Source organism: Mustela nivalis (genome assembly GCF_964662115.1).
Source record: "Mustela nivalis genome assembly, chromosome: 11".
NCBI classification, from domain to species: Eukaryota; Metazoa; Chordata; class Mammalia; order Carnivora; family Mustelidae; genus Mustela; species Mustela nivalis.
This window is the reverse complement of record NC_139030.1, coordinates 27,908,146-27,929,828: the sequence shown is the minus strand read 5'-3', so window position 1 is coordinate 27,929,828 and position 21,683 is coordinate 27,908,146. Positions and strand designations below refer to the sequence as shown.

Below are 21,683 nucleotides of genomic sequence, written 5' to 3'. Positions count from 1 at the left end.
CACTGATGAATTTCTCATTGTCTGAAGTTGACACTCTTTCTAAACGACACTATTCATTATTACTAAAATCTGAATTTCCAGTTTTATATGATCTATTCCAGTACCTCCCAAAATGTCTTGTTTTGAAGGGAGATATTTTAAATGGTCTCATTTATGTGCTCAAAAATCTACGATTACATTTCAGTGATCCTCCATATTGCCAAAGTTTATCTCATAAACAAAACAAAATAAAGAAAACGGGGGGGGGGAAACCTACTTAGGAAGTAAGAAGGAATATTCTACACATATGTAAATGACAAATACCTAAACTTACATTTAATATGTCACTGTGCCTTGGGGAACATGAGAAAGTTTAAGAGTGTCAGGAGGTTACTGTTCTTTAGTCACTGGTCATGAAATCTCTAGCATCGGAAAACTGGTCAGATTTTCAGCTGCACACATGGACGCTGCGAATCATCATCACATACCAATTCATTCTGTCCGGCTCACTGAGTATTTCGCATGATGTCCCCAATAAGTGGTGTGTCCTCCACCCCTAGCACACACAGACTATGTGAGCTCATTCCCTCCCACCTCCACTGTCCACTCTTATTTTTTCTTTTTGTACTATGCCATTCAATCTTAAATGAATTGATTTTTTTTATTTTTAAAAAGATTATTTATTTACTTGTTCCCTCTCTCACTGTGTCTCTGTCACATAAATAAAATCTTTTAAAAAATTAAAATAGTTATTTACCCATAAAATTTATGACCTGATGATATTTACATATGTAACTTTAAAGAATTATCAAATTTCTGATGGTAACCATAATCAATAATAAAATTAAAAGTATACTTACCAAAGTTCTGAAATGTTTTGTTTTAAGATTTATTTATTTGAGAGAGCAAGCAAGTGAGAGAGGGAGAGAGAGCATGAGTTGGTGGGGTGGGGCAGTGGGAGAGGGAGAAGCAAGCTCTCTGCTGAGCAGAGACCCAGATAAGGGGCTCAATCCCAGGACCCTGAGATCATGGCTTGAGCCAAAGGCAGACACTTAACCAACTGAGCTACCCAGGTGCCCCCTGAAATGTTTTTATGTTAAATATCAGAATCAGGGCCTATCTTAATTTGAAGACATAATTGAGCTATGTTAGTGAGTTAAATTGACCGGGAAAGCAAAACCACTATATAAAGTAGTTGTTTATATGTGAGGTCCTTACGTTTTCTGTGATGTGTATTTATTGAAAAGCCCATTCTTATAGCAGTATAGAACTGTTGTAGGTACGGAGGGGACTCACTCTCACTGAGGCTCAGATTATATTTGCAGAAAAAGGAGGAGTTAGGGAATAAGTTCTAGCCTGAATGAATTAGAACCATTTACCATCATTTAGAACAGAGGCATTGACTATTTCATTTTTTTCTTTCTTTCTTTTTTTTTTTTTTTTACCATTTGAAAGGTGAGAAAAATGCTAGTTTGTTAGACAATCATTTCTTCTGTAGTTACATATCAAAAAATAACACATTGCACAAAATGCTTTCTATGGAAACATTCAGAATTTACCTCTTTGCATTTTCATTTTTAAAAATCTGAAGGCCAATATAGTGTCTATGAGACAGGTCATGAAAGTTAAGGGCAACGTGTCTTTTTCCCAGTCCTTTTCAATGGGATCAAAATAAAAACTGGGAGAAGCTTTCAATATGTTTTTCCTATTTAGGAACTTTTCTTTCATTCTTGTGTGTTTTCTAAAGGACTAGGTATTGTCATTTCTGTTTGTGGAGGGATATTAAAAATTCAAGAGCGTGAGTTATGATGGTTGCTGGGAGTATCTGAGAACAACATCAAAGACCCAGTGTGCGAACATGGTATCACAGGAGGAATGATAGGGTTGTGCTTGCAAGTACTGGTGACATGTTCATAACCTAAATGTGAAAGAAACAAGTGACTACATGAAGGGAAAAATGTGTTCTTCTTAGGGGAAAAAAGAAAAGAAAAACCAACAACGGATTCCATAACTGAGTCAGGCCATCGTGTTTGACACTTTATTTACTGAATCTATAAAAAGCATTTTAACTTCATATCTGAAAAAGTTCAAAAAGGATATTATGATTGTTTCTAAGTGTCTGTCTCATTACTTAATGATGATATACTTCTTTTACATTTGCTTACTGAAGAGATTATATTTTGCTATGTAAGGGCTTAGTATGAAGGGAACCAGCCTCTAGACCCCATTGGAGATTCTAACTATTCCCCATTCATCACCCTTGGCCCCAGCACCCACATCACTCCTGAGTGGAAGTTATATAAGCCCATACTACCTTTCAGAGTGATGTAGCTAATCAAATTATTGGTTCTTATGCCAACAGGAAATCTTATTCAAAAGACATGGTTTAATCAAATTTTTCGCAACAAACTTTTAACAAAAAAGGACCAAACCAAGACATGTTGGCTGGGAAATGGGCATGACAGTTTCATGTCATTTCACTTAACCTTTGCAATAACACTCTGAGGTAGGTATTATTTCCACACTTCCTTTTGAGAAAAGGAAGGATTACAGAGGTTGGGTGATTACCCAAAGGAACATAACTAAGTAAGACCATATCCTGCTCAGTATATATAAGCAGGAACCCTGACCCAAAGCAAGAACCTGTGGTTGAGGTGGCAACAGCAGAAGGAAGTTGAAGAACAGGGTTCAGAGTATCTTAACAAGCCAATAAGCAAGTAGAAGCTGAGACACCCAGAGCAGGAGCTAAAATAGACATGGGTAAGGTCAGTGGTTTAATGAAGTCAGAGTAAAGTTGACACTTACTATTCGTGAGTTTACTTCTAATATTTCTGCTCCTAATTAAATTACTTTTCTTTTTTAAAGCTTATTAGAATAAATCAATGTATCTTTCTTTCTTTCTTTCTTTCTTTATTCCTTTCTTTCTTTCTTTCTTTAAATCTTTTCAGCATTCCCCTGGCCCCATCCAGCCACCCCCACACCCACAGGAGCCCCCCTCCAGTGAGGAGGGACAGCAAGTTTTTCTATATTTCAGTCATTCTTCACATGTAGTTAATGAGACACTTTGCAGGAAGGTACAGACAAGAGACAGTACAGTGAGCTAGAACAGAAATGGTCCTTGTCCACAGAGTTTAAAATCTACTGGGCCTGGCTGGGGGTAGGAACTAATCAAGTAGGTATTAATTCAACAAAAGGGTGGGTGGGTTCCTCCCATCCCTGCCTCCTGGTGTTCATGCCTTGTATCACCCCTTCCCTTGTAACTGTGGGTGGACCTGTGAGTCTTCATGGAGAAGCAAGCATCCAGGGGACATACTGAGGTGGCACAAATTGACAGAAGGAAAATGGACTGGAACCTAGATGTCTGATATAACCAACAGCTGAAAAAGACAGAGTTGCCAACATATTCCATTAGGAGTGAGATATTGAGTGGACTGAGACCCTCAAAGAAATGAAACTGTAGACTCGGGAAGGTAAGTTCAGTTTCATCAACTTGAATTTTAAAGTTATTAAATGAAGGAAAGGAGAGTAAGAGAAGCAAAAGAAAAGAAAGTAACAGCTTTTTGTAGAGGCTCTTCATAATTCCCCAACAATTAGTAGTAAATGGGATCAAAGTACACTAGAATAGGGAGATAATAATGTAACTTTCTACATAACACGGCACTACAGTCTGATTACGGATGAGACAGTAATGTCAGTAACTTCAGTGATCAAAGCCGTTATTTGAAGAAAATATTCATCAAAACAATTCCATAAATTGTAAATACAAACTCTCTTAGTTTTATGCCATGTAGCCATTAAAAAATGGCAGGTAGAAAATACAAATCAAAACCACAATGAGATATCACCTCACACCAGTCAGAATGGCTAAAATCAACAAGTCAGGAAATGACAGATGCTGGCGAGGATGCGGAGAAAGGGGAACCCTCCTACACTGTTGGTGGGAATGCAAGCTGGTGCAACCACTCTGGAAAACAGCATGGAGGTTCCTCAAAATGTTGAAAATAGAACTTCCCTATGACCCAGCAATTGCACTCTTGGGTATTTACCCTAAAGATACAAATGTAGTGATCCTAAGGGGCACATGCACCCGAATGTTTATAGCAGCAATGTCCACAATAGCCAAACTATGGAAAGAACCTAGATGTCCATCAACAGATGAATGGATCAAGAAGATGTGGTATATATACACAATGGAATACTATGCAGCCATCAAAAGAAATGAAATCTTGCCATTTGCAACAACATGGATGGAACTAGAGCGTATCATGCTTAGCGAAATAAGTCAAGCAGAGAAAGACAACTATCATATGATCTCCCTGATATGAGGAAGTGGTGATGCAACATGGAGGCTTAAGTGGGTAGGAGAAGAATCAATGAAACAAGATGGGATTGGGAGGGAGACAAACCATAAGTGACTCTTAATCTCACAAAACAAACTGAGGGTTGGTGGGGGGAGGGGGTTTGGGAGAAGGGGGTGGGATTATGGACATTGGGGAGGGTATGTGCTTTGGTGAGTGCTGTGAAGTGTGTAAACCTGGTGATTCACAGACCTGTACCCCTGGGGATAAAAATATATGTTTATAAAAAAATAAAAAATTAAAAAAATTTAAAAAAATACCCCAGAGGGGGGGGAAAAAATGGCAGGTAGAGATACTCCACATAGTATGTGCACCAAAGTCCTGAGGCCATTAGTTGTGAAGTGTTTCAAACCATCACTGATTTTTCATATGCTGCTTTTCTTCCTTTGCATCTTTATTCTGATACAAAGTATCCATAATTACCATGTTCTCTTAATAATGGGGGTATCTATTTTTAATCTTAATTAAATTCTAAATGTTAGTTCTTTGGGAAATGATTGCAACTGTCTAAAATTAATTGCTGTACACTTTCACTAGATAAAAAGAAATTTAATCATTCGAATGGGATATTACAACAAAAAAATGACATTTTTCTTATTAAACTTATTTTTACCCATAACCCCTTGTGAAATAAGAAAGTATTGAGATTTCTTCTTTAATGTCTGACATTTTTCAGGTTATTCAATATTTTCATGAAAAACAACATCAGTGATATGTTTTTAATAGAAAATCCTATGCTACTGTAACTCTTACCCTACTAACTAGATTAAAATTTTTTTTAAAAAAAGATTTTATTTATTTATTTGACAGATTGAGATCACAAGTAGGCAGAGAGGCAGGCAGAGAGAGAGAGAGAGAGAGAGAGAGGAGGAAGCAGGCTCCCTGCTGAGCAGAGAGCCCGATGTGGACCTTCAGGACCCTGAGATCATGACCTGAACCGAAGGCAGAGGCTTTAACCCTCTGAACCACCCAGGCGCCCACTAGATTAAACTTTTGAAAAAAAAGTGTTAATTTAAATAAAATGATAAAAAAATTCTATTTACCAAAATAATATGCATGAGATAAAGTCTTTCCCCCATATTATCTTCCAATTGAACAATGTGAGCAATGTGAATCCAGGTGACTGACTCCTCAACTAGTCTTGTAGAAATGGTCCAAGAAGGGGCACCTGGGTGGCTCAGTCAGTTAAGTATCTACTTTCAGTTCAGGTCATGATCCCAGGGTCCTGGGATGGAGCCTCATGTTGGAACTCTCTGGTCGGCAGGGAGCCTGCTACCCTCCTCTCCCTCTTCTGTTCTCCCTGCTTGCTCTCTCTCTCTTTCTGTCTAATTAATTAATTAATTAAATCTAAAAAATCATAATAATAATAAAAAGTAAACACATACAAATGGTCCAACAAGTTTAACTTAGGGATGCATGTCTTTCTCCTGATTTAAGTTCCTATAATTGTTTAATATTGTTTGTAATTGTTTAATACTTTTTAAAAAAAGATTTTATTTATTTATTTATTTTTTTTTTTTTTGACTTTTTATTTTTTATAAACATATATTTTTATCCCCAGGGGTACAGGTCTGTGAATCACCAGGTTTACACACTTCACAGCACTCACCAAAGCACATACCCTCCCCAATGTCCATAATCCCACCCCCTTCTCCCAAACCCCTCCCCCCAGCAACCCTCAGTTTGTTTTGTGAGATTAAGAGTCACTTATGGTTTGTCTCCCTCCCAATCCCATCTTGTTTCATTTATTCTTCTCCTACCCACTTATTTGACAGAGATCACAAGTCACCAGAGAGGGAGACAGAGAGATAGAGGGAGAAGCAGGCTCCCTGCCGAGCAGAGAGCCCAATGCGGGGCTCCATTCCAGGACCCCAGGACCGCGAGCCTAGGCAGAGGCCCAAAGCACTGAGCCACCCAGGTGCCCCAATTGTTTACTACTTTTGAAAGCAACAGACACAAATGTTAACTGAGATTTCATTATGAGCCCCTGCTCTAAGCAGTTGCTTGATTTTTATAAAATAATACTATGATTTAGATACTATCATTATCCTCACTATACAGATGAGGATACTGAGGTTTCAAGACTCTTGATAAACCGTCTAAAATAACACAAGTGTTAGTTGTTGAAACATAAATGTACATTGAAACCCTTATGATCAAGAATATTCACAAGCAGATGCAAAAATCACCTGGGGTATATATATTTTTAATCAATCAGAGATTCTATAAAAGCAGTTATCCCCCAGATTACTTAAAAATGCACTTAGGTTTCTGAGTTGTCAGAAATATATAATATTTTTCTTGAAAACTTTTTTATATATATATTTTTTTACTTTCTCTTTTTTAATAATCTCTGTAATCAATTCCTTTTCTTCAAAAAGCACTGAGTGAGGCATCTAATTTAGTAAACTTGGAAAAGCATATTGTTTGTATATCACACGTTGAATTCTTTATAGTCGGAATGGGGATTGTTTATAGTCAAATAAAGAAATGGTGATTTAGGGGCGCCTGGGTGGCTCAGTGGGTTAAAGCCTCTGCCTTCGGCTCAGGTCATGATCCCAGGGACCTGGGATTGAGCCCCACATCGGGCTCTCAGCTCTGCAGGGAGCCTGCTTCCTCCTCTTTCTCTCTCTCTCTGCCTGCCTCTCTGCCTACTTGTGATCTCTTTCTGTCAAATAAATAAATAAATAAAATCTTTAAAAAAAAAAAAAAAGAAATGGTGATTTTAAAAAATTCATTCAAGCACAATATACATCACAAAAAATCTAAGGGAAAGTTAAATTCATTTTAAGACCCCACCATATGGAGCATAGGAAAGACAAAACAAAATAGAAAAGGAAGGTAATCTAAATGAAATATTGGCATGAATTCTATAAAGCCAATATTCCAAAGCTAATGAAGTAAAATTAAAAACCATTAAATTAGTTTATAAGTAGCTATTATCACATCAGGGCCACAAATCATTTCTACAAACTGAAATATGAACAATAACAATTAAGATGCAATCTCATTGCACTTGGACTAGAAATTTTAATCTTTTGCCACCAAAAACTAAAAATCAAGCAGGGAGTTCATTTACTTAGAATACATTAACAGAATTCTAAGAGAAGGTTTTGGAAGAGGTCTGATAAATAATAAAAAATAAAGGTTTTAATATGCTTTGTGTTCTTTGAACATCATAAATTTCCTAAAAGGAGTTTCAAATAGGTATTATCAAATGGAAAGCATCGCTTATTATAAAAACATCTTTGAGGCATGATATTCAAATTCACTAAGAGAAGACCACCAGGGATCCACTGAATATGATTTTGGATGCTAAGAGATAGGAAATGAAATACCCAACTCTCCTTGATCTCCTTAGCAAGACTTTAATGGCAGAATCTCCAGTATGAAATCCCTGAATATTTCATGCACTGAATTAATTCAGCTTATTCCACAAACCCCTTACCTCTCCTTATCCTGTATCTAACCAAAACAACTTTTCCCAGGCTCCTTAATCTGTGTTAAAAATGCAGTTCATCACTAGAGCAACTCAGCAAATGAGAAAATTACATCACAATCGGTTCTAAATAGTACATTTCCACAAAAGACTGATTACATAATGTCCTTTAATTTGACAATTTATTACCATGCATTGAATAATTTTAGTCTGTGTTTAGGAATATAAACCTGACTGAAGTTTTTTTTTCTCTTTCTTTTCCTCTTTCTCGTCCTCTTTCCCTCCCCCTCCCCCTTCATCTTCCTCATTCAGTCCCTTCCTCTTCCATCCCTAGCCTTCTTTCTTTCTCTCAGTCAAAGTCATAACTGAAAACTAAATACAATAGTCTGACTGCTTTCATGGCCTCAAAACATGTTTTGAATCAAATTGTTAGAACATAGCTAAAAAAAAAAAAAAACCATGGAATATTTGGGGTACATCATAATTGTTTATTTTTAGAAATCTGTAACAGCAACTGGAGATAAATCTGAATGCCTGTCGTCTCATATCGTAATGCCTTGTATAACCTAGGCTCAAGTAAAAGTATATCACCTAAGATTCTCATCAAAAAATTATGTTTTGCAGAATCAAAAAGTTCCACAAAAGTTGTTTTATTCAGAAGTAATGAGAAATTTATTCATTCAAATAGCTTTTATATATTCTTAATTTTCATAATAAAATTTTGGCAGCTGAACCTTAAGAAATAGGCATATAGTAGTCCTTTATACTTGAGAAAAGGAAAGAGAGGAGGTTATAGTCAAGTTTTTACAAATCTGTCTGGACTTACCCCTGCTTTACTGCATCCACCTACCGCAAAAGGGTGGTTGGGGATAAAGGTCACTGAAGTCATCGATATAGTTGATGACACCCATATTTCCATCAAACTGGTTTCAGTTTCTAACATATTCCTAGATGCAGTCCACTGTGTTCTGATGCTTCATTTTTATTGTTTGACAATCACAGTTTAAAAGCGAGAAGAAATCTTAGCAAATCCCCCATGCCTAATTATTTTTCCCCACAAGGAGAGCTGAAGAGACCTGAGTCTGTAAACTTGTTCCATGTGAACAGCCAATGGCTTCCATCTGTCTTTAAGATAAGAACTGATATTCCTTATTCGGAACGCAAGGAACTCCATCTCCTGGTCTCCGACTGGGATGCAGGTAAAACCACCCTGCCTTGAACACGCTCCTGCTGCCTGTTCCCCTCCAGTCTCAGTAAGACTTGGGAGAATTTCTGCAGTCAGCTCAAGTATCTCCTCCTCAACAAAGATTTCTCCAATCTATCCTTCCTTTTGCTGGTCACATAGAACGGACAGTAGGAGCTCATTCATATCTGTATACCCTTTGTACTGCATACTGTTTTGCCTACAGTAGATCTCAAGAAATAGTTTTTTAGCTAATAAATGAAATAACTACATGACATTTAATTAATGATTTAGCATCCTTCTGCCCAAACATCCAATTAATCCTTCCCCTCTAACCACAAACTTTCTATGTCCTCTTGGCTCAACTTTCTAATAACTTTTAACTCTATCCTGCTTTCTTCATTCCATTAGCCATGACCATATTTTAGGTAGTGAGCAGCTCACTTCTGTATGCCTGCTGACATCCTTTAAGTGACATATATATGTTTCTGTTCTTGACCTCTTTCAGAGTGCTGCCATCTTTTATAATAGATCATTAATCTGTACAACTTGTCATCACCTCCTCTGCTACTCTCCTGCTTTGAATTGTGATCCCCTGCCTGCTTTCTGTAATGGCTCCCCGGCTGGTCTTCCAAAGTCTACCCTTACTGTCTGTCCTATAGTCTGTTCCCAACAAAGACACAAGAGGGATCATTTTGCAAGTTGCTGTGTCATGCCCTATTTCTGGCCAAATGGGAAAGGAGCCGTGTCTTCATATAACCTTGTTTAAGGGCCTACATTTTCTGGACCCCCCTCTCTCTCTAATTTCACATACTAATCTCCAGTAGGCTCAATCTATTCCAGCCATGCTAGCCACTTTGCTATTCCTCAAATATTCAAGACACATTCATGTCTGAGAACTTTTATGCTTAGATACTCCCTCTGCCTGGAACTGACTTCACCAGATAACTGCTCGACCCAAACCCCACCTCCTTCACCTCTTCATTCACATTTTATTTTCCCAGTGTGGGCTTTCTTGAACACCTTTTAAATATGTCATGTTGCCAAGGATTCCATGGATAGTGCTGTTATACCTTCTTTTCCCTCCTGTTTTTCCACGTGTCTAAAGGACTTACCAACTTCAAACACATTAAATAATTTTCCCCTTATTCTAGGTATGGTTCGTCTTCTCTTGATGGAATGTATATGAGGACAAGCATCTTTGCTTTGTTTGCCCATACATCCTACTTTAAAAATTGCTTGGAATATATATAAATATATGATGCTCAATAAATATTCATTTAATGACTGTGAAGGTACTACAGGAGTGTTATACAATTATAAGTCAAAATTATTCCACAGTATTCACTGAAAATACTAAGTTCTTTTTATAAACAATCATAGATTTATTTTTTTCGGGGGAGGGGGGTGGCTCTTCATTGTGGTTGCTCCACGCTCTATTCACCTAGTATCAGCCGAAGTTGTTTCTCCGAGCCCCAAGGACAGTATCTTCTAGCTAATCAAAACACCTTAGATGACCAAACACAAACGGAGAAGGGTTTAAATGTACTGAAACTCTGACCTCAGGGCAGATCCATTGGATAGGATTTAGACCTGGTTGCCAGGTACCCAATCTCCCAATCACATTCCCAGGCTGCTCCTCACGTCAGCACATTAACACTGCAGAACTGCCCTGCAGAGTGAGAAGAAAGGCTTGGACACAAAAGCTACAACTGCTATAGTTCAAGGAGATACTGGAATCCTGAAATAAAAGCAATTCAGGTACATATAAGGAAGGTGGAGCTAGTGCATAAGAATAAGGATAAGAGAAAACAGTAGAAAACAAACAAACAAACAAACAAAACAAAAAAACAAACAAAAAAAACAACTGAGAGAAAGGCAGTGGGTGATCAGCACTTTCGGAGGAAAAGTAAAAGCATAGCTAAGTGACAGAAGAAGATTCAAAGGTGTTGGTAACAAACAAAAATCTCAAAAACTGACAAAACAGGTTGCTTAGCTCGTAAATTGTACATTCATCCCTTGATGTCAGCAATTAGTTGCCAAAAATGACTATTAAAAGGCTTGACATGTCCGCAATATTAGGTAAAATATTACCAACTCGCTCTGAGTTAGTAGAAAAGATCTCTATCAAATCTTATTTTCCAAAAAAAATTCATCTGTTCACAATTGCTCTGCACTTTCTAAGTTTACTGATTTAACGCTGCTCTGGAAAATAATATGAGACGGTATCACGAAACTCAATTTCTTTTCCTCCTCTCATTTGCTCACTCATCTGTAAATACTGTTTAGAGTGTTTCACTTGGTTCTGTTACATATTCATTACATCTTCAAATCTGACTCAACAGGAGGTTTGTTCAAGTATGTCCAGAGATCTAAGAGTATGACAAGTGTAGTTTATAAAATAAAAAAGCACTTCCTGATATCATGAGTTTGGGTTAATGAAAATTATTTCCTAAAGTTTTGGAATAACATGGTATCCTTAAAAGAGCTAAGTCAATTATTTTCCTGGTAGGAAAGCTTTATTAACAAATCATTTGAAAATTTTCTGTATCTACTTTCTGGAAATATATTATTATCTTGAAAGACTGGTTTATAATCCTTTGAGGTAATATTGATATTAAAAGCACAAAAACAGAGAGATGTCTGAATTTAGGACTTCTGAAAGGACCAGTTGCAATGTTGATTAAAATACTCATGAAGGGTTTTTTAAATTGTCTGTAGCTAGTTTTCCTGGATATATTTGGTCTTTGTAGAAGCATATGGAAATGCATATTTAATTTGACAGTATTTTGAAAATCATGCCCCCTTCAGAATAACTTGCGAAGTAGAACTGCTTCCATATGCTAGAAGATGGTTTGTCTATTATGCTAAGAGTAAAGAAAGACATATATTCAACAACAAAATTTTTAAAAGTATTTTTTGGGGCACTCCAGATTAAGAAAGTAAAGAAAGATCATAAGGACAATGTCAGTCTATCACTTCTTGGCCTTTTGGTTAGCCAAAAGTAGGACAATGTCACTCTAATCGAAAATTTTAAAATTAATTTATAATCAATTTTTAAGCTATCACCTTGAACATCAAGATGAATTCTCACAAGAATCACAGGGTCCTTAAAAAAAAAAACAAAAACAAAAACAAAAAAAGGCCATTTTCTGCCTAAGTTTCCATGGCTTGTACCAAACTTCTACCAAGTCTTCTGAGATCTTAACCAAAGCTGATTGGAGCAGAGAAAAGAGCAAGGCATACTCTCTATACATGGACGGATCATGACAAAGAGCTAGACCTCAACTCTAGAGAAAATTATCATTTCTTCCCAATCAAATATTCTCCTTTGGCATCGAGAAAACACAGGTAAACAAAGAAAAAAAGAAAACCCATCACATGAGCTCAGACCTTTGTTTGGAACAATATATGACAAGAGTTCTTATCATCTGTGAAGTTACCGGCAGTCTTGGAAGTACCTGGACCCATTGGGTCTGTGTGTAACGACCAAGTTCCCCGTACTGCCCCACACAGCAGGTTATCACTGTAGCATGGCTCTTTTGGCAAATCTTCAAGAGCAAGAGAGCTACATGTATATTTCTCAGATAAAAGTTTAGCAATAGTTCTTCATAGTTAATATAAAACAACAACAAAACCCCCTGCAGATTTCAAAGGTCATTTCAGGGGCAAAACTTGCAGTTATTAAAATAAGAGCTGAAGCTCTTTGACAAGTTTTAGTTTTGGTGTCTGAAAGGTTCATTGACCTCATATATCTTCAGAGACACTAGACTGCAATTTTAGAAGAGAAAATAAATTTTGAGATTTCAAAAGACTCCAATTTCCCCAAATTAATGATTATGTCATCATTATCTGAGAAGAATGATTTGCAAGGAACAATGGCTTTAATGTATCTTTTTATACTGATAATTACTATTTTGGCTTTCCTTTAGAGCCAGGATTACTTTATCTCCTGAGCTAAAAAAAAAAAAAAGGTATTATTTACTGAACTTATTTCTAATCATGATCACACCTCACAGTATAAATGTTATTTTTATGATCACAGCTTAAATTCACAACACAGAAAAACCACCTAGGTAATTTTGCATAGTACAAATTGTCAAGCACAGAAGATGAAGGATCATTTTAGAGTTACTAATCTAAAATGGTTTCTGAATGAAGATACGTGTAGGTTTTATGTCATGATTCCATAGATGAGTTTTCTTCAACCAAAGTATGATCTCTTGGACCCCTCACAGTTAAGATTTGGGGACTAGGACTTAGTATAACCTAACCCATGAGCATGTCTTTGAAATTAGGTATGAGCATGAAACAAACTTGATTTCACCACTGTTTATAATTTCTAAAATACTGTAGAACGGGAATATAGAGCAATTTTATGATAATAAGCAAACTTTTAAATGTTAAGCCAATAATTCAGATTCCATAAAAATTCTAGTAAAAAATGTAAGGAGGAAATGATCACCTGATATATCCCTTTAAGAAATGTCATTTAAGTAATTGTTCTTTATATTTTCTTAAATATGAAACTAACCAAGTGAAGTCTTTCTCATAGGCAACAATTTCAGCTTTCAAAGTAATAGAGAGTAAATTTATTCGCTTAGTTAACACAGCATTCCATTTAGCAGAGGATTTGTAACTAAATTCCCCCCCACCTTACTCAAGCTTTTCCAAAGCACTTGAGTTAGACATTAATCCCTCCACTGCTCCTATGGCAATGTCTGATAAGTCTCCTAGCAATTTCTTTTCTAAAGATTTTAATTTATTTGACAGAGAGATAGGGAGAGCAGGAACACAGGCAGAGGGAGAGGGAGAGGAAGAAGCAGGCCTCCCCCCAAGCAGGGAACCCGATGGGGGGCTTGATCTCACATGACCTGAGCCGCAGGCAGATGCCTGACTGAGCCACCCAGGAGCCCCTCACCTAGCAATTAAGAAGCTGCCTATGGCACATATTCTAACCTTATGTTACCTGTCATTTAAATCATTTATTCAGTTACTAAAATAATCTCTCCAAGTGGATTATAAATTAAAATCATAGCAATATCTTATATTTACTTCCACCTGTGAAAGCTACTTGCACAAAAATATGTGTTGGTTACATCTGTTCATGTCTTCTTAATCGACTCAGGATCATTCTCTTTACATGACAAAGAAATGAGTACCTTAGAAAGGACATTTGTTGGGAGTAAGATAAAACGGAAGTTTTACCATGTTTAATTCCTGCGATTAGAGAGATACATGGGTATACTGGAACTCTTCACTATTTGATGACCAATACAAAAAGACCATTTAAAATAAAATTCACTTTAAGCCAATAACCATATTTTATAGTAATTAATGGGAAAACTTAAAGGTGATTGAGAAGCTCTTAAAAAATAAGTTTAAAATTATATAAAAATTAGGGGCCTCTGGGTGGCTCAGTTAGTTGAACAATAGCCTTAGGCTCCAGTTATGATCCTGGGATTGATTCCTGCGTCGGTCTCCCTGCTCAGCAGAGCCTGCTTCTCCCTCTTCACCGCTCACGCTCTCACTCTTGCTCATTGTCTCTCTTTTAAATAAATAAATACTTTTTAAAGATTGCATAAAAACTAACTTGTAATTTGATAAACTCAAAATATAATGTGCTAATTGTTAGAAAGAAAAAATAATAAAGTGTTCATTTCTGGTGTATTTTTTAAAAATAGTGAGATAGAAAAATACAAACTTTCATATTACATTTAACTTTTTTGGCATGACCACAGAAAAGATCATTTCTATAAAAATTTTTGAAGCATTCATCATTTCCTTTTAATCCCTGATATTCAAGTCATTTACTTTTGAAGTACCGTGTCTAATTTCCTCTACTTCATCTGTTACTGGTTCTAACTCTGACAGAGTCTCACTGTCCATAGTTTTTTGATTCAGCAGTTCTTTAGTATCACTTAAAGTATCACTTTAGTATCACCAGGAAATTTTGAATCTCTTGAAACATTTTACTTTACAATCCATTTTCACTATGTTTTCATTGTGTTTTCTGATATTTATAACATTCTATAATCAGCAAAAGACCAAAACTTTTTACAATAATTCATAGATATAGCTGAAGGGAAAATTTCCTATTATGACAATCTTTGCTTTCCTACATTACCGTGTATCTTTGGGAACTGGTTTAATGCTTTGATAATCAGAAAATCTTGTAATCTGAAGTCAGATTAAAGTAAGAGCTAAAAAGCAAGCAAGTGGCAAAGCTGTGTCTTCTACAAATGCCTACTGTTGAAATCGTGTGTGGATGAGGTATTTCTGGGCTCGGGGGCCAAGGGTTGAGGCATTGAGAGAATCAGTGAAAGAGTGAAGGGGTAAACTTTGTAAAATATAGAAGAGTCATCACATAAATTGGAGCAGAAGCAGAAGAAAACGGCACAATGGAGGCTTAGGGCTGTGGAAGCACCACTGACAAGGGAGATGGCCAAGGATATCTAATATGGCTGAGAAGTCAAAAAGTCATGGCTAAGAAGTGATCCATGTTCGTACTAAAAACTGAATGTAAGAAACAGGCTAAATGGGTAGAACAGATACCCTGGGAGAATCTGAACTAGAGATTCTGTCAAAACGCTGAGAAATCTATAGATATTGGCCTATCACATTTTAAAGGATCTAGAGACATGAATTTACATACTTTACTGGTGTCACCTACACTTTCTTATTCTTTAGCGTTTAACAAGGAGACCTTACGCAGGTACTAGACAAGGTTGTGATAAGTAGTTAATTCCGAAAGGATCACTAAGAAACCAAAACAAGGTTTAAATTATAGGTTAAGTTTTGGATGATGGCATTCTTCAACACTGCCTGGAAAAGTATGTAGAATCAATGTATCAAGTCAGCATTCCCCAGAACAAATGTGCATTAGATGATCTCCCCTTGTAACATTAATCATCCAGTTGGGCCAAGCACGGCATATTTCTTCATGCCTCTTTTTATCCTTTCTTAGATGTTCCTGAATATTGTTTGGCATGTCTTCTTCTTCTTCTTCTTTTTTTTTAAGTTGCCAAATAAAAATAGTAGTAATAACTTACATCTCTGTCTTCTAAAATTTGCCTTAACTATTGCACTGAGGTTGTCTAGCCTCTTTGGCTAGTTCTTTTTAGCATTCAAATGACTTTTTAAAATAAAGGAGATGACTCAAGCCCTCAATAAAGCCTTAAAAATGACAGCTCTATTTATAGGCCTCAATCAAACACATCTAGCTGATTATGGAAATGTACTGGTATGATTTAAACTTCTAGCATTTTCATCAAAATTATCAGTATGCTCCATTCTTGGTCACTCAAAAAGCACGCACACACACACACACACACATACACACACACACACACAATCCCAGGGGAAATGGACATTTCAAGGGATCTACTACAGTGGAGTATTTGAAGGTTTGTTATGCCAGCACGGAAAGTGAAGAACAGCCATTGTCTAGTACGTATGGTTTGAATGGATGGAGAAAAAATAAGTGACAGAAGGAATCTTAATAGTGCATATGATCCACTCCTGCTCTTATTCTAGTCTCTCAAAAGAAAAAAAAAATTGTGTTATGTGTGGTGGGGGGGTGTTGAACTACAGTCTATGGACTCTTACAGAACAATCACTTTATGAGATTCAGATATTTTTGAATCCCATAAAATTAAAAAGTATTGATCTAAAGTATATCAGGAAAGTCAACATTTATGAAGTAAAAAAGGAAATCAAAGTATGTAAGTCCTTTTTTTTTAGTGACAAACTTCTGATCCTCAAATACCTACAATTAAAAATATTTCCCTATATATTATTAATATTATAGACTGAGTTGCAGTCAGCCTTGAACGAAAAAAAAAAAAAAAGTAGCATTTACTCACAACCAGTTCTAATTTAGAGTAATTCTTAGCTACAGACAACGTTTAGAATATGACACTGGAATGAGAAAAGGTAGTGATAAACTAGGACAAGGTCAAATGCTAGTTAAGAAAAACAGCTTGAGTTATGATGCTTAATGCAGCGGATCGACTATGGACTGTACTCTCTTTCTCTTTATTGGCAAAAGATTCTTGGAAAAAGTCTTAGGTCATCTGTTTGAACAATGGCCAAAATGCCTATTTAAACAAAAAAAAAAAAAAAAAAAAAAGAAAGAAAGAAAGAAGAAGTAGTGAAATTCTTGGTACAGATGTAATTTACCAGTTGCTAATGGAAACATATAAGAAATACTTCAAAGTTATACACTGAATACTAAACTTTAGAATGCTGGGCTACATCCTGGGATCCACTCTCTACACCGGGTGGGTCAGTCGCTTCCATAATGCCCTTCTTCACCACCCTTGATGAACATTTTTGCATTCTGTTTAATCACAAACTTAGCCCGCCCCCAATCTTAACTTTGACCTTCATCCTGGTTTCATTTCTTTATTGAAGGCTTTGACTACACAATATTGCACTATTGTCAAATAACATAAAAAACTAATTTAAATATATAAAATTAAAACTTATTGAGAAAGAATAAACGGCTGGATAATGAAATGTCATTTGTATACTATTTATTTGCAATAACATGCTTAGCCACTAGATGTCACCCTTTAAAAAAGCAATAGCGTTTACTCCACAAAGTTTGTTACATTAATAGCAGTTACTTTCCACTATTGGATAGAAGTTGGCTCCACTGGAATTAATTACTTGGGCATGATAGAAAAAGAAGCTTTAACAACAAACACACACCACCAGCTGGGGTTTTCTGTAGAGAGGGCTTCATGAGTCAAGCCTGATTTGAGTCTTGTCAGTCTCCAAAGCCAGAAAGTTAAAATGCGACAACAGATAATAACGTGTAATTCTCAAAAAATTTAAAAGCAAGGCTCTCATACAAAGAGCTCATTCAACTTATTAATGAATGAGGAACCAGGAAGATGGTAAGCCCTGTACAAGAGAGAATTTCTGGAATGGAGACTTACACAATCAGTTTCTCAAAGGTCTGATGAAATGAACTTGGTTATGGATGTAAAATTGTTTAATGTCTTCAAAGTCATAAACCATAACCTCTGAGATTGTGTTTTCTACTTAAGAAAAATGATCTCTACTATGTCCACTAGTCCAAGGTCTACTAGTTAACATCCAGTGAAGCAACAAACGATTTAACTTCCATGAAAGACCACAGATAATGCTTAAACCACTGTGCCTAGCACTGTACAAGTGCACTATCCTATTTTAGTCTCAGAATCATTGCCTATGAGGTAGATGTTGGTATGACCTCTATATAAAGGATACAACACAGAGACATCAAGGAAGCTTCTTCAGGTTATAGACCAGAGAGTGATCAAGGAGTAATATGAAGCTGTTCCGTCTATACAGTCTTTCTCCTGGGACCAAAAATTTAACACATACAGTGTTCTAGAAGATGTCAGGATTCTGCCCACTACAACCCCCCCCCTCTCTTGTTCCTCATCCATGAAGGGTAAATAGTGATAAAAGAACTCTCAAATGCAACAGACATTATCTCTAAGATCAGAATTTAACTGCTGATCCTTACATTCTCGAGAATTTGTGTAGATTATGTACATATCCCCCAACTACTCCACCAGCTTGTCTTTGGGTTGATGTAATATGTCCGATCCCTTATTACAATTTAAACAAGTGGAGAGTGGGAAATGCGAGTAGTGAGGCTTCACCCAGGGGAAGAAATATCCTATATACTGTCTACATGGCAAACAGTTGTGCTAGGTAAAACACCATCAGCGGGGTTTGCTAAAAATGAGAAAGAGACCTTTTAAAATAGGCATGGCACTCCTATAACATAGTAATGCTTTATGTTCTTTTCAGAGAATTTGGGACTTAGGGAGAAATATAATGTACTGACAGTGTATTTGTGGAAGATGTCTTCCTGCCAAAATACCTGTCTAAAGAAAATGCTCTATTTAATTTTAAAACTTTAAAATCTTGAAGAAATTTCTGACATGATTAAATGATCTGTAGCAAATCATCTTAAATTTCTTGGATTTATATGTGTAAAACCTCAGAATTGTGAGGTGCTCGAAGTTTTATTACTAATTCAGCTTCAATTCTTGTCAAGATTACTCCACTTAGCCAGTGGCTGAGAAGACTCAGGAAACTAATCAAACATTATTATATTACCTATTATGAGTCTAGACAGTCTTCATCACACACACTCTGACACAACAATTATGAAAGGAGCTTTTTGCAGAATATTGTATCTGTATCTCCACACCAGATAAAAACAAACGTACAAGTTCCCCAGTCAAATAAAAATGTATGTATGTGTTAATAGATCACATTTGCATTTATACTTGCTCTAAAAAATGAAAAAGTTATATAAAGTAGAAAAGTATTGCTTTTTATGCAGTCAGCCTGTGTTGTTCGATGTTCAGCTTCTTCAGTTTTCATGGATTATAAAATCTTTTAGGACAGAAGATAATCCTTACAAGACTATCGTATAATGTTTCTAGCTTTAAAGGTAGATGTAATTTTAATAATAACATACCACATTTAAGGCTCGATTAGGCATAGCTCTGGTTGCCTTTGATTTATTCATCAATGTGAGGAATCTGAAATTTTCTGAAGTCTAATTTTTGAACAAAAATAAATTGTCTCTTTGCATTAAACCATCTGCTCCACATGATTACAGTGACTCATTTTTAGCATTGAAGCTTCCCTTTTTGTGATTAAATTTCTGTTCAACCAACTGAACTCTTTGAAAAGCATTTATTTCTGATAAAGTGCATCATTGTTAATAGAGTAATAATTATAATCAATCCAGATTCTTACTGGATACCACCTTAATGAACTCATATAAATTTAGCATATTATTAACACAAATTAATTTATTCATCACCGAAGAATGTAAAGATGGTACTCACGCAGGTTTAATTGTATGGGCATGCTTTTCATGGACAAAAGCACCAGCAAGACCTCCTGCTCCTGAGTTTAAATACTGGATTGAAAAGAAATTAAATTGTATGACAAAAATAAATAATGAAATCATTTGATTTTTTTTTGTTATGAAACCAACTTTTGACTAGCTCAAAATGTATGATTATTTGAGCTTTTATAATAAAGCAGAATTTTGCATCACCTTATTCAAAGAAAAAAAAAATAAACATAGCATTATCAATTGAGAATAAATACCTATTACTTACCTGGCCAAATTTTGCCAACTAATAGATACAGTTCCAATGAAGTCTATCTAATTTTAATGTTTATTCATTTCAATTATTTTGTCACAAAAATACTTAAATAATAGAAAAGCATATTTTAAAAACACTAAGTTAAAATAAAATTGGTTTCAGGGGCACCCGGGTGGCTCAGTAGTTAAGCATCTGCCTTCGGCACAGGTCATGATCCCAAGGTCCTGGGATGGAGTCCCACATTCTGCTTCCTGTTTGACAGGAAGCCTGCTTCTTCCTCTCCCACTCCCTCTACTTGTGTTCCCTCTTCACTGTCTCTCTCTGTCAAATAAATAAATAAAATCTTAAAAAGAAATAAAAAATACAAAAGTAAAATTGGTTTCATTTCCATGATTCCTGTCAGTTGTCTTCAGATGTCAATAACAAGTTGATTCCATAATAATTATCTTTACATAGTAGAAATTTCACAACATTATTAACAAAAAATAAGAACCTAATCAATTTGAATTAAGCTCTAAATGTGGAGTTTCCCCCACCCTGTCTCCTGACTTTTATAGAAACCAGGTAATTGAAAGAATAAGTACTCTACAATAGATGAAAATACCCGATTTTAATTAATTACTATGCTATTGTATCATATGACTTTGTAATGAGCTAAAATCAGAAAAAGCAGTAATGAAAGTAATGGAGGAAGTAACCCAAATAGTTAAAACTGGCTACTGAGCCAGTGTTTCATTTAGATCAATGTCAATGTGTGATAAAAGGATGTAAAATATATTAAGTAATTTGTACCTTGTAGGAGCACCAGCAGGCAAAATCAACTCCCCAGTCATGTAAGTGGAGTTCAACATTTCCAACTGCATGTGCTAGATCAAAGCCAACGAAACACCCCTGGGGAAGGACATAAGACCAAGTTTTAAATCTGCTTAATGATTAGAAATAGTAAGAATAAATATCTCTAAGAAAATCTGACAAACGATTGCACTATAACTATAGTTTATTCTTTGGTGCAGTGGTTCACAATGTCTGAACCACAAAACACTGGGCATTTTCAAGATCCTTTCAAGTTGAGATAGTTTTCATAATACGAAGACATTTTTCACCTTCATCACTGTGTTGACATTTGCACGGATAATGCAAAAGCAATTATGGGAAAACTGCTGGCAGGTTAGCACAAATCAAGCCATCAAATTACACTAGCAGTCACTGCAGGTCAAGATCGTTTAGTTGCAGGGGGAAATAACAAGATAGTTTCACTTAAAGATCTCCTTGAGAAAGCTGTAAAAATGATTAATTTGTTTTAGATCTCAATGCCTTAATTCTCAGAGGTTTAAGGTTGAATGTGGGAGTATGTATAAAATATTTGACCACATTCTGAAGTAAGACAGTTGCCTCAAAATAACGTACTTATACAATTATTTGAGTTGCAAGCTGAACTAGCCACTTTTACTTCACAGAGAATGATTTTTTGCATCAAAAAACAACTGAAAGACAAACAACAGTAACTCACACTTGGCTGTTTGACAGACATTCTTCTGAAAATGAATGAAATGAGTCCGTCAATTCAAGGAAAACAACTCAGTCTTTGTTGC

General features: G+C 35.9%; 1 protein-coding gene across 4 annotated transcripts in view; it reads right to left on the bottom strand.

The window, feature by feature from the left end:
* The window catches only part of KYNU (kynureninase), a 134,333-nt gene that overhangs the window by 26,906 nt on the left and 85,744 nt on the right, over positions 1–21,683 (bottom strand). For all 4 annotated transcript variants that reach the window (XM_082689356.1, XM_082689354.1, XM_082689353.1 and 1 more), the window contains 2 exons: positions 20,884–20,982; positions 19,825–19,898 (listed from right to left, as the gene is read on the bottom strand). In XM_082689356.1, coding sequence (XP_082545482.1) covers positions 19,825–19,898; positions 20,884–20,982 — 173 coding nt within the window. The remainder of the gene's footprint in view (positions 1–19,824; positions 19,899–20,883; positions 20,983–21,683) is intronic.